This window comes from Artemia franciscana, chromosome 7 (assembly GCF_032884065.1).
Source record: "Artemia franciscana chromosome 7, ASM3288406v1, whole genome shotgun sequence".
NCBI classification, from domain to species: domain Eukaryota; kingdom Metazoa; phylum Arthropoda; class Branchiopoda; order Anostraca; family Artemiidae; genus Artemia; species Artemia franciscana.
Window position 1 is genome coordinate 36711739 of NC_088869.1, and position 14291 is coordinate 36726029.

General features: G+C 35.7%; 1 protein-coding gene across 3 annotated transcripts in view; it reads left to right on the forward strand.

The window, feature by feature from the left end:
- The window catches only part of LOC136029222 (RAC serine/threonine-protein kinase-like), a 52657-nt gene that overhangs the window by 14489 nt on the left and 23877 nt on the right, over nt 1-14291 (forward strand). For all 3 annotated transcript variants that reach the window (XM_065707429.1, XM_065707430.1, XM_065707431.1), the window contains exons 4-5: nt 7294-7537; nt 11315-11512. In XM_065707429.1, coding sequence (XP_065563501.1) covers nt 7294-7537; nt 11315-11512 — 442 coding nt within the window. The remainder of the gene's footprint in view (nt 1-7293; nt 7538-11314; nt 11513-14291) is intronic.

Below are 14291 nucleotides of genomic sequence, written 5' to 3' on the forward strand. Positions count from 1 at the left end.
AGATTTTTTAATTTCCTCTATCTTAAATAATACCCTTAACAATTTTTTCCGGTAATTGTTTAGTTTCGTCTTAAGCTGTCTAAACTGGAAACTATGCAGCGAAGCAGCATAGTTTCCATACTATAGAACTTAGAAATGCTAATTCTAGAAGCGCATCCATTTGTGGTTGACCCTCCTCTTCCGGGAGGCAAACTAAAAATGTGTAAAGTGGGCTTGCTTACAGGTAACATTACCTATAGAGCAAAGCGTATTAGTCCATGAGCCCCGCAGGCACCGGGACGAGGTCTGTATTCCATATTTATTTATTAAATATAGAATACAGACCTCGCCCCGCTGCCCGTGGGGCTCATGGACTAATACGCTTCGCTCTATAGGTAATGTTACCTGTAAGTGAAATCGGACGTTTGTTTTGTTCAGAGGCAGCTAACTAGTTTAAACTCGAAAGTGAAAGTTAACCATCTTGGATATTAACATTAATGGATGTGTGAGTTTTTTTATTATCTTTCGACTTCCTACTATACAGAAATTACCAGTGATAACTAGAATTAGTATTTAAAATATAATTTTATAATTTCGTTCATATTGTACAACCCCAACTTTTCCCTCGGGTTCAAAACCCTGCCCACTTTACACATTTATAGTATATATATATATATAGATATATATATATATATATATACTAGCTGTTGGGGTGGCCCTTCGCGCCACCCCAACACCTAGTTGGTGGGGCGCTTCGAAAACCCCCAAGACCCCCCGCGCGCGTAAGTAGTTACGCGCAATATTAGTTATGCGCCATTGTAGTTGTGTCCCTGTGTCCCACCTGTGAATATAGATAGATTTATATATGTGTTTCAAACTACGTAAAAATTGCGAATAAACAACATTCTTGGCTTTCCCATTGTCTGTGCATATACAAAGCCGTATGTACTAATAATGACGTCATATGCAAACGCTCTTTTTACAAACAAACAAACATGCATCCACACAACTCGTTTTTACATAGATAGATAGATAGATAGATACAATACAAATTAACTGCGTAAAACTTGCGAATATACAACATTCTTCGCTGTCCAATTGTCGCTGCATATAAATACATTGTCAGGTTTACCGACCCTCGAACATGCAACGTACAATTGTCCATGGGAAAAACAATCAGTATTAAGATCTATACCACATTTTTCTAATGATTGACCTTGAGCTTTGTTAATGGTGATTGCAAATACTAATCGAATTGGGAATTGCAATCTTTTAAATTGAAAAAGCAGATCCGTTGGAATCATGGGAATGCGAGGAATAAGAACAGCCTCACCCTCATAAGGCCCTGTCAAGATTGTGGCCTCCATTAGGTTTTCCATTGTTTTTTTTACGGCAAGTCGCGTGCCATTGCAAAGCTTTGGTGGGTTGATATTTCTTAAAAGTATTATTGGTACGCCTATTTTTAGTTGTAGCACGTGTGGTGGAAACCCTGAAGGATCTATGGAATTTAAAAATTCAGATGGATAATTAACCGCTTCATTTGGTTCCAAAACTGTGTCGACTGACTTTTAAAGGACTGCCTGGTCTCGAATCTTGGTCAAAACAATATTGTTGATTTCGTGGACGTCTATATTTTTGGGTGCGAGAATCGCTCTTTCACTTAGCCATTTATTATTTTTATAATTTTTTAGAATATTCGGAAATACTTTTTCAATCAATTCATTTTTGGACGTCACTAAATTACAGAAATCAGCAGGTAGTTGTATACGTCCTGAAATTGAGTCTACTGGGAGCTTTCCGTTTCCAATTGTCAGCAATTGATCTGAAAATGGTTGACCAGAGTCATCGTTTTGCAATCGGACACGCATATTTGTAGTTAATTTTAATATTTTTACGTGTGCCCATAAATTAGAATTTTTCAGGCAAGCATTCATTTCGTCTGCAGGAGTTGATCTAGGTATTATAGGTAATGTTTGCCTGAAATCTCCCGCAAGTAATATTAATGTGCTGCCAAAGGGTTTCGACTTCCCTCTCAAATCTTTCAAGCATTGATCCAGAGCCTCGAGCGATTTTTTGTGTGCCATTGTGCACTCATCCCAAATAATAAGTTTGCATTGCTGCAATACTTTACCCATCCCAGATGATTTGGAAATATTGCACGTGGGAGTTTCTGTAGAATGCAAATTCAGAGGCAATTTCAAAGCGGAATGAGCAGTTCTTCCACCAGGCAGCAATGTTGCGGCTATTCCGGACGACGCAATTGCCAACGCTATATCATTTTTTGATCGAATTGATGCCAGAATCAGTTTTATCACAAATGTTTTACCAGTACCTCCTGGCGCATCCAAAAAGAAAATTTCTCCAACGTTGTTATCGACACAATGCATTATCGTATCATAAATGTCTTTTTGTTCCGACGTTAACTTGGAAATGTTATTTTGTACATACGACAATAGATCACTCGTACTGTAACTTTGTTCACGATCCAATTCTACACATGTCGAAACAGCAGCGATACGGTTAGGTGAAGGTATTCCCAAATCCTGAAGAGGTTTGTTTGCCATACGTACGCACAAATCTTCTATAATAACTAAAGTGTAGTTATAAATTTCTGATGTAAAATCAAAAGTCATATCTGACGTCTCTAACTGTTTTCGATGGAGTATATCTTCGGACATTTTTGACTTATATTTTTCCCATAACTCTGTAGGAGCTGATGGAGAGCAAGTTGTTAAAATGATGCCAAACAATGCACGAATTTGACTTGGGGTTGACGTTTCGCACGCGTCATTGATGCAGTTATCCCAGTGTTGGTCATTCTCCAATAAATTCAGAGCTTGGCATGCACTACGGTAAGTGTCATGTATAGTACCGTTTACAGTTCTCAAATACTCAAAGGATGTCGGACCGGGTACATTCACCAAAAGCAGGCGTAGAAAGAAGCATTCATGTTGATTGGGGTGAACGGTGTAGAGTCTTCCTATCGTGGTATCTTTGAAGATGGTAGGTTTGCCGTCGACTGACTTACCCTGTTTTCGACGTTCAAATACTTTATTTTTAGTATTCCACGTGTAATACGAAGGCACTTCAGTATACAGCAGTTTTTTTGCAAAAGAATCATTTTTGCAAAGCGAAAAAAAGCTGTTAATGTTGTATCCGGTGGATTCAGGACTCTTTGTTGCACGTTGGTTTCCGTGAAATAAACACGTTGACCATTCTGTAAATGTACCGCTAAGTGAACAACAGCTGGACTACGTTCATGTATCGGAAATGAAAGAATTCGCCAAACAGCTTCATTACTGCTTATGTATCTTCCAGCCTGATATTGTACGATTTCGTCGAAATCTTTGATTTCGGGCTGCAAGCCAAAAACTGCCATGTCACTGCCTTTGTTGACGTATTTACATATGTATTTGATTGCCTTTACGGAGTTACAGTATTCAACGTTTATGTGTGCATTAAATGTTTTTGATAATAATGGGGAATATGGAACAACCCACTGGTTATCTACTTCGATGGTGGTACCGTTACGCTTCTTTATTATTGCTGTTTTACCGCCATCTTCAGTAGATCTTCTTCTATATTGTGGGTAACCATCATTGCCAGTAATTGTGTTTGATACTAAAAGTCGAGGATATTGCTTTGTGCACCTTCCTTTGGCCATGCATGGTGAATTTCGTTCAGTGCACCGCAAGGTCCATGTATCATATTTTTTACAATAATATCATGTAACCCCTTATCGACATTTCTATCAGGTATTTCAGCGGAAATCACATCATCAATTTCGTTCGAAGTAATTTTTTTATGTAGCCAGATTAGTATATGTGCGTGTGGCAAACCTCGTTTTTGCCATTCCACTGAGTACATCCAGCATCGCACTGACCCAAACACTTCAAGTTTTACTATGTAGTTTATCAGTGATTTCAACTTTTGCCGGAAGACACGGGCCGTAATGTCATGCCTATGAACCGCCGATTGTCCTTGAAGTAAAAGCTGCAGTATCTCGTCCCAAGATTGATTACATGTAAATGTAATAAATAAATCTGGACGACCATAGAGACGAACATACGCAATAGCATCTTGAGCATATTCATGCATATGACGGGGACTGCCAGCATATGACGAAGGTAAAATTGTTAATCTTCCAACGTTTGTGGTATTACCGTCATTTATAACTGCATCTCGCAAATGAATGTATTGTTCAGAGCGGAGCTTGGTCTGATTCAGGCGGATATATAGCAAACGTTCTGATTCAATTTTAGCATACATATCAACGACAAATTGGTGAAACAATTCACGGCATTTTAAAATATAATTTTCTTCATCCTGCCGAATCATTAGTCTATAGGAATAATAATGCATTGCACTGCATTTCTTATTCATTTCTTTGTTAGTGGCTGGATTCATCAATTTAATATTAAAGTGATAGCCGTCGGCTCCATCCCAAAAAATGATAGGATATTGTAGGGCATCGTAGCATCGATGAGTTTCAGCAATTCTTAACAACTGAGCGTTTCGCTTATGAAGAATAATATCTAGAGGTAAAAACTGATCACCGACCATAACGATTGCCACTTCGTCGATAGTTGGAGCATTGTATCTACGCACATGTTGGCCAGGAGGCGTTTTGTCAGCGGAAATAACAATTTTATGCGTATCAGTATGCATCAAATCGATGGCTGTTTTGAACAGACGCACTAAATTATTATTTTCGTGGAAAAGATGTTGCAATTGGGAAACGATTGTCCTTTCAACGTTGGGAGAAATTTCGCAACGTGCATTCAATTTAGAATTTCTATCACTGATGAAGTACAATTGTAAAAATTTATGATTCTCGCCTGAGAATTGTAGAAGGGACCCTGCTCTATGATAAATTTGCCCTTTTACTTTGAAAGTAGACATAAATTGATCTGGATTTTCGATTTGGGCTCCAAACGACGTCATTTGGAAACATGAGTTGTATTTTCTGATTTGTGACAAAAAACGCTTAGATTCTGACGTAGTTCCAGTAAGGAAAGTCTTCAATGGCTCTGGTGGTGCAGCCAATAGAGGAAGTTTAACTTTTCCTGAGGCGCAACACATTCCCATTGTTTCACCATTGAATTTCAAGGCCTTGCAATAGGGACAAATTTTAGACATTGTCCCGATTTGAACACATCTACTCAAGCTATAATCATCGACTGGGTTGTACCTGAATGCCAGGCGATAACTTTCAGGTTGCTCTGATTCCTCGGCACGCTTTCTTTTCTTACTTTCTCTATCAGCAGCAAGCCTGATTTCTTGCTGTTCTTGTGATTCCTCGGCACGCTTTCTTTTCTTACTTTCTCTATCAGCAGCAAGCCTGATTTCTTGCTGTTCTTGTAATTCCTCGGCACGCCTCCTTTTTTCACTTTCTCTTTTAGCAGCAAGTCTGCTTCCGCGTTGCTCTGGTAGTTCCTCGGCACGCTTTCTGTTCTTTCGTTCTCTATCAGCCTCAAGCCTGTTTCCTTGCTGTTCTTTTGATTCCTCGGCACGCTTTCTGTTCTTTCTTTCTCTATCAGCCTCAAGCCTGTTTCCTTGCTGTTCTTTTAATTCCTCGGCACGCTTTCTGTTCTTTCTTTCTCTATCAGCCTCAAGCCTGTTTCCTTGCTGTTCTTTTGATTCCTCGGCACGCTTTCTTTTCTGACTTTCTCTATCAGCAGCAAGTTTTTTGGCATAGACTCTTTGAGCATCTTCATCGGATTTTGCCATTGTAAGTTCATCAGTCATTTTAAACTTAAACATTAATAGATTTCTACGTGAACATATGTCTTAAATATCTTGAATGACGTCACCGTCGTAGCAAAAATGACGACAACTAACTTGATGACGTCAGTCAACACAGAAACATGACGTCACCTGACAGACAGACAGACACACAGACAGACAACTTATTTTTATATATATATATATATATATATATATATATATATATATATATATATATATATATATATATATATATATATACATATATATATATATATATATATATATATCATGAAAAGAAAAATCACCAATGCAACAGCACAAACACAAAAAAAAAGAAAAAAAAAAAGAGAGACAGAAGGAGAAAAGGAAGACTGTTTTCCTAAATTAGTGATTAATATAGACCAGCACTTGAATGAGGCCTTAACCCTACTCATCCATACAATCACATAGGTCAAACAGCATAGCCATACACAATCAACCATAAAGAATAATCCATGGACAGGCAGTCATGTCGTCAATAAGTATAAGTCGTCATTTACCAAACAATAGAAAAAATAATAAAGACAAATAATTCAGAGGCAACAACCCAACACAAGGGCTCATCAGGAAAATACACTGGCCTATATAGGGTTTCGCCACTTTAAATTCTCTACCAAGCCAAGTGTTGTGGCTACCACAGAATATCCATGGCATCCCCGTGTCAGGTATCACCCCCAAAATACATGCCTATGAAAGAAAAAAAAACCGCAAATGTAAAACAACCAAGTAACACCAAAACAAGCTTATCCTGTTAATATATCCCTCTTTTTAGCAACAATAGGTAAACTAAATATAATAAATTTTACCAAATCACAAATATTAACACATTGCAAAAAACCTGAATGAACTAAACAATTATAGAATTCATCTTTACCATGTGGCTAATTTTTAAAAAAATCCGCTCAATTAGAAACACAATTCAAAATAAATGGTGCTGCAACAACATTTCTCGAACCTCCGAAATTAGTTGAAATTTCTTTAAGTATTTCTAGATAATTCTTTTGATATTTATTTAAAAGTTCGTTATAATGAAAACTAAATTTTTTAAATTGCCAAGTTAATTTATTTGCAGAAAAACCTCTTGATATCAATTTTTGGCTTAAGATTTTACATCTATTTTTTAAATCAATATAATTACTACAAATCCTTGCATAACGAAGTAACTGTGAGAAAAACGCTGAATATGTGATATTTGAGTGTATATTACTTTCAGGGAATGGGAAACTAATCACTTCAATATATATATATATATATATATATATATATATATATATATATATATATATATATAGATAGATACATAGATAGATGGATATATATATATTATTTTTTTTCCAATTTTAATATTGGGATTTCAGCTTTTAGAAAAACTTGTTCCCATGGAAATCCTCGAAAGCTGTCTTCACGCTCTGTAAGTTTGGTAGTGTAAAATACGCGCTTCAATTATGCGATTTATCGGCATTTTTCGTTGGCCTTCAGTAATTCACTTAAATAATCCAGTTAAAACATCTTTTTCATTCATTTTTGTGCCTTTTTCATTTTCAGAGAAGAATGGACACAGGCAATTCAGTTTGTTGCTGATCGTCTTCGAGATCCGAACTGTGCCATGAGTCATGACATCGAAATGAAGTCGGACAGTTTATCAGAAGGTGGCAGCACGGTTTCTGGATCCATGAAACAAGGTTCATCTATTTCTTCTCTTAGCTCTGTTGGTGAAGCTGAAGATTTGAGTGTAAAATTCTCAGTCACAGGAACTACTAGACATACTCATTCTGGAAAAAAGAAAGTGGTTAGTTCTTGTTTCCTTATTCTCTTCTTTTACCCACTTTCTCAATAATAATGTTTGACGCTTTCTTGCGTCTTTTTTTTTTGTTTATTTTGCTTAAAAGGCAAATTATTTGTTGCTCGTAATTTGTTGTATAAGTACTGTTACGCTGGAAGTAGCCAAAATTTAATTTGGAGGAAGTTCCAACATTTTTTTTAAGAAGACATATTTTTTAACTGATGAAAATGCTCGTATAGGCATTGGAGATCCCAAAAGTACCTTTTAAATACATCTCCCTCGCTCATCCTAAGCAAATATCCTCTGATCCTGACCTGTGTAAGAATTCTAATAGTGAGACCTTTTTGCACCTATCTTTCTATATAGTTTTTGAGATCGTAAGCGAACCTGAGAATCCCTCAACCCATTTCCTGGCTACAGCAATCTGCTGAGATTGCTTATAAATAAAAACAAAACAGCGAAATATATACAGTGTTTAGTAAAAATTCTGATCAAGATACTACTACTAACAACTCACCGTATCACCACGCCGTCTGATGCCAGCACAGCTATGCATGCTCCTCGTCCATCCTAGTCTATTCAAAGCCTCCCTTTTTACACCCTCCCAGAAAGTTTCCATTACCCTTAAATTTATCGTTACGACATCCTCCCACCCCAACCGAAGACGACCTGCTTTTCATTTAGCCCTAGACGGCTGAGCAATAAGGACAATCTTTGGCAATCTGTCATCCTTCATCCACAGAACGCGCCCGAACCATCTTAACCTTTCTCTCATTATAGCCCTAGGAAACTGGATAGAACCACACTTTTCGTACAACCTTTCTGTTTGAAATACGGTTGGTTAGCTGTCATCACTTTAGCTTCCAATCTTCTCATCTTGGTTCTCACACTTGTCTTCCAATTCTTCCAAACTTTTTTTAACTGTGACAAAAACACCCTAGGTCTTGGCTATTCAATTTTTAACATCTTCACTGCTCCCACCGTCTTTACTAATAATACTACCTAGGTAATTGAAGCTGTCCACTTGGTCGATCTTTTCTTTACCCAACGTCACCTTTTCATCTTCATTTATTCATATCCTTAGTGAATTAGTCAACATTAAAATAAATAAAAATAAAGTAAAAAAGTCCCAATATTTCATGTTCACATCTGGAATCCTTTATTAACGGAAAAAAGAAAGAAACACAAGAATGAACAACTAAAACAAACTACAAAATAATACGAAAAGATGAAAACTGAGAAGAAAGAGAGAAATAGAGACAGAGAGAGAGGGGGAGGGGAGAGGAACCAAAGCGAATAAGCTCAGGTTTCAGAAACTTGAATATATATTAGTAATAATTTCATGGTTGTCACTTTGAATTAGTAACAGTGTATTGGATAGACAAAATGAATTTTATGTTCCGATAGGAGATTCTAACAAAAGGGAATTAATTTTTTATTTTTTTTTATGAAGAACGTATGCACAACCTAGGTAAATATAAATGAACTTAGATGTAAAAAAAAATATCTGTGTTTTTTCTTCTTTTTTTCTTTAAATATCAAGTTCTTGTCCTTCACTTGATATTTTTCTACATTTTTTAGTTGTTTAATATGCTTACAAACAAGTTATTCTTATTCTTAAACAAGGCATCTGCATGTGAATCTGAAATATTCTTGCTTTCTTAGTCTTTTTTATTCAGCGCCTTTATTAAAATTCTGCCCATGCTTAGATATTTCTGTATTGTCGTTTTAATTATAAATTAAATAAAAAAAAAATTCAACTGAAAATAATGAGCAACATTAAATCTTAAAAGTAATAGAAATTATTACGTATGTGAGGGGGGTCGCCCCTCTTCAGTACCTCTCTCTTTACTCCACTGTTCGAATTTTGTACCAATTCTTTAAGAATGACTCCTGAATCACGAAGGCCGTTTAATTAGAATAAAAAGCTATTTTAAAAGTACTAAAAAAAAAAAAACTTAGCATAAAGAACTAGGTATTGACGAGGGGGCGACCCCCTCATAGACGTAGTAACTTCTGTTCGTTTTAAGTTTTAATGTTGCTCCTGACTTTCAGTTGAAAAACTTGTCTTTTTGACCTAATTTATGATCGCTTTTAAATAATACTGGAAAATCTGGCTCCTCCTCCATGAAAAATTCCCTCCCCCTTGAGAAATTCCTCTATGGAAAGATCCTCCAACGTAACCTTCCCCGGCCTCCCCCTACCAGGAAAGTCCCCCCTGAAAACTTCTGTATATTTCTCAATAACCAATACTATATGTAAACGATGGGCAAAGTTTATAACTTGTAGCTCTTTCTTTTGGCAAAAAATGCAAAATTTCATGTTTTGTACATAAGAGCTTGGAACTTCTACAGTAGGATTCCTTGGTATGCTAAATATCATGGAGTGATCTTCATTAAGACCACTTGATGTTTTGGGGGTGTTTCACCTCTTCTTCAAAAATTTGGCAAATTTCCTCAGGCTCGTAAATTTTGATGGGTACCATTAAATTTTGATGAGTGTTACATATTTTGAATAAGCATCAAAATTCTATTCTTTTGATGTATATATTGTTATCAAGACTCAGATGTGACGGACCGTTTAATGGAAAGGGTAATAAATTATTCACTAAGATTTCTTTGAACATATATCAGCTTTCTGAGGAGCTTCAGTTAAACAAGCCAGATGTTCGTCTCATCGTCTCATTGTGCGTCTCAAATGAATCTCAACATTCATTTATCATAAATAAATGAGTTCTATAAATTGTTGCTGCGGAGTTGATGAAACTGGACATAGATGTTAAGTTTATTGGGTTACCAAGCACAAACTTTAAAAACTTGATAATAAATTAGCTACAGGAATTAGGATCTTATCCGCCTGCTCACGTTTAAAAAAAGTTCAATGAAGATCGTTCATTTAGCCTATTGTAGCGGGCTGTAGTACCGGCCCTATATCTGGTTACTTTTTCCCCCCTTTTTTTTCTTCTCCCTTCTTCTTCTTTTTTCTCTTTTTTAAAGTAGGTTTTTGTGTTTGTTCTTCCTCTCTGGCTGCCTTGTTATAAGTTGATATGTATAACTTGTACTGTGTTGGTTCAATGAAACAATCAAAAAAGATAAAAATAAAACATTAATCGAGTAAATTTTCGATATCTAGTCAAATTAGAGTAAATTAAAGTTCAAACTGAATCCCCTGCAATTGGGTTTAATCGGTGTACAATTCTGGAGCTGTACAGCTCTGTTATACACGTCTGTATCATGGGGAAATCCACAAATTTCATTTAAATAAAGAAGAAAAATGTAGGTATGGATAGGCATTACTGATTGATCATACATGACCAATGAAAATGCCTTGTCAAAAGTATATATAAACAAGATATTTCTTTGCATGTTAGGATGAAATTGTTTGTCATTAATCAAACAGTTTAAGCTTAAAATTTAACTCAGAATACTAGAAAATGTTACTTCATAAAAATGCAATCTTAATATGCGTTTTAGGTTTTTTTTTTCATCCTTATTCTCGTTAATATTTATGCTGTTCTTAATATCAAGAATTTTATTGTTGCGCATATTGATTTGATTTTACATGATATATCTGTTGAAAATAGCCTAATGGATAAAATTAGTTTTCATTTGCTTAGCTCTGACTAAATTATATTATCTGTGAATGTAACTATACAGAGTGGAAACAGACCCCCAAACCGTTACATGTCTCAAAGATATCCTCTCCCCCCCCCCCCTAAGGAACTTATGGTTGTAATTCTAGAAAGTATTTTAAGTTATTTAATATTTTTCGAATTTCTTCCAGACCCTGGAGAATTTTGAATTTCTGAAAGTGCTAGGAAAAGGGACATTTGGGAAAGTTATTTTGTGCCGTGAAAAGACAACTTGTCACCTTTATGCAATTAAAATTCTCAAAAAAGAGGTCATCATTGCTAAAGACGAAGTGGCTCATACATTGACTGAGAACAGAGTCCTACAAACCACAAATCATCCATTCTTAATTGTAAGTGTTCTCTTGTTTTTGTTTTTACTTCTATATTTAGTCTTTTATTAGAGTTATAAAATAAAATTCGAGTCAAGGAATATCATCTTTCTTTCTTCTTAAAGAAAAGACTAAATGCATTCTTTAAAACTCGAGCAATCTGGACAGATTTTAATGCACTATAATTTGAATTCAGGATTTTTTTTCTTTTGTAAAAAAAAAGAAAAAAAAAAAAAAAAAAAAATATCCCATGAGTGCTTAAAGAAATATATCTCGAATTCAATATTAATTCATTAAACTAAACATTTACATATATAATACCAAGATACGCAACGGAAATAGCATATTTCATATCTGCAAAAAAGTAATAAGATCCAGCAGTTATTATGTTGTACAACAGACTGCACTGGTCAGATGATGAAGATTTTCAAATCATCGTAACTTCTGTGTTTGAATACTAAAACAATCTTTCCTGTGATCGTTCAGTGTCGAGTAACCAACAACAAGGTGAAAAAGGTCGTCCTCTTCGCCACACATTGGACAAAAGTTAGGATCTTGACAACAACCGGGACTTCTTTTTCACCCCTGCCTGCCAATGGGAGCAAACCCACTCTAAAATCCATTTGTAGTTTCATTTCAGTTCAATTGGGGATAAATTCAAAATCAATTTTATCTCCTCCCTCCCCCTCTCCTCTCCTTTGTCAGATCAGACGACTTTAAATAAGATACCCCTTCTCTTATTGCTAGCCAATTGGAAATATGCTGGTTTCGGAGTTTTTTCTAGTGGTTGTATCTTATATTCCTAAGCTCACTTTCGCTTGAACGACCTATATTATGTAATATTAACTTTCCTTAAGTCATTCAGCTGGAAGAACAAACTCTATTAAATCACAGTATGCTTCACTTACTTGCCTATTCCACCCCCCGCAAAATCTTCCACTAAACCCCTCTCGACGACATTAATTAGCTTAATATTCACAATATGCTCAAGATCAAGCTCAGTCATGAGAACTACATTATGAGTATGCTTTGGGATACCTAACAACCTCTTAAAACGATTAAAATATATTTGTACCTACTCATCTTCTCTCTGGCAACTCTGAAACTCTCACTTATAACGAATCGCCGGAAGAATTTTTATTATAAACTTATATGCAACTGAATGGCTTTAATTTTTTACTCTGAACTATTTATGATGATATTGCTATACATATGTCATATTGCTGGTTAATGTTTTCTTTTTGTCTGAATTGGCTGTTTGAAAACCGTTTGTATCCTAGGTAGACAATCTTTTTTTTCCATATTACCTTAACTACCTTACCTTAATTCGCATTTCGAAGCGAATTAGTTGCAAGAACTGTGATGCTCCGTAGTTGATGATGGCGATAGATCTAGTGTTGTGCTAAGGTCAAGCTACAAACCATTGAGACTAGAGAGTGCGGGAGAGATGCAATTTAAGCCTACTCGGTAACAGTGACCACATGGTAGGTATTGTTCAAGAACCATTCTCCAGGGATTTAGAGTTGGCACCGTCGCACAACAGCAACTTTACCTCACCATTATAAAACCATATGTAATGCCTCACTCTTATAACAAGACTCCCCGTTATCCTTAATTTTACTCTTTTATTGAATATCATTACAGAAGACTTTTTTCGTTTTACTTCAAATATCTTGCTTTCCATATAATCCTGCGTCATATTCAGTAAATTCCTTTGGTAATTTTGACGCTGCTATACACAATAATATGTATACGCATTTTATTAATATTAAAGAATAAACTTAGCGGATCTCGTTAGAAGGGAAAATCAATTGCAATGTTGATTAAAATAAAAGTGAGGATAAAAGGCAACTGGTCCTGGAGTGATCGCCATAAACCACTGATGCTTACGCATATCTTAAATAGTATTCACTGCCTCATATTTACCAAATCCCTTGGTGAAACGATCCTTGGTAAAACCAAACTAGAAAATCACTTGGCACCTCCACTAGCTTTAGCAAGCATACTCTAGTTATGTTGTCGGAAGTCCACATAATATAAATGAAAGCTACCCTTATCCCCCCCCCCCCTGCTCGATGTCTATTGGCCCTCTGGGAAATTTTTGCTTATAAAGTCTAAGCAGCTGAACAAAAACCGGATTTTTTCCACCAGTTTTTCAGGATAAAAAATGTTGACAGTTGGTGAAGGAAAGAACTGTTCCCCTGAAAAAAAAACATGATCTTTGATAAATATCAGACTATTGAGGTGAAATTTTGTCTTTCGTCGTTTGATTTCTATCAATATGTTTATTAAATTTAATAATTTTGAATTTTCAACATAGTATATTTTTCTTGGAAGTATCAAACTTGGTTTATCATGGGTCTTAAGATTAAAGTTTAGAATGAAATAAAAAGGCTTTTTAAAGCTGGATATTAATGGAAGTTCGAGAATGCTGGGAAAAAGAAAAGAATTTAATTTTGCAAAAATTTGGTGACGAGAGGGTCTGGAGACATTAAAGACAGCACGAGCCCGCTGTATGGCTCCAATGTTATAGATTGAAAATCCTTTCGCAATTCTGGTTTTAAAACAAGATGCATCATGCTTGCTTTTCTCCAAAAGAATTAATAGGATTCGCAGAGGTTACAATCCCACTTTTTGCCTCCAACCACGCTGATTGAAAATTCTGTTATGATTCGGGTTATAAGGAGATGCCTTGCGCGTTTTTCTACTAAAAAACTGGCAAGTGCGGGGGGATTATAAAAGAGGTCTCGGACCCACTTTGGTCTTCTGATCAAACGCATTGAAAGTTCTTACATAATTT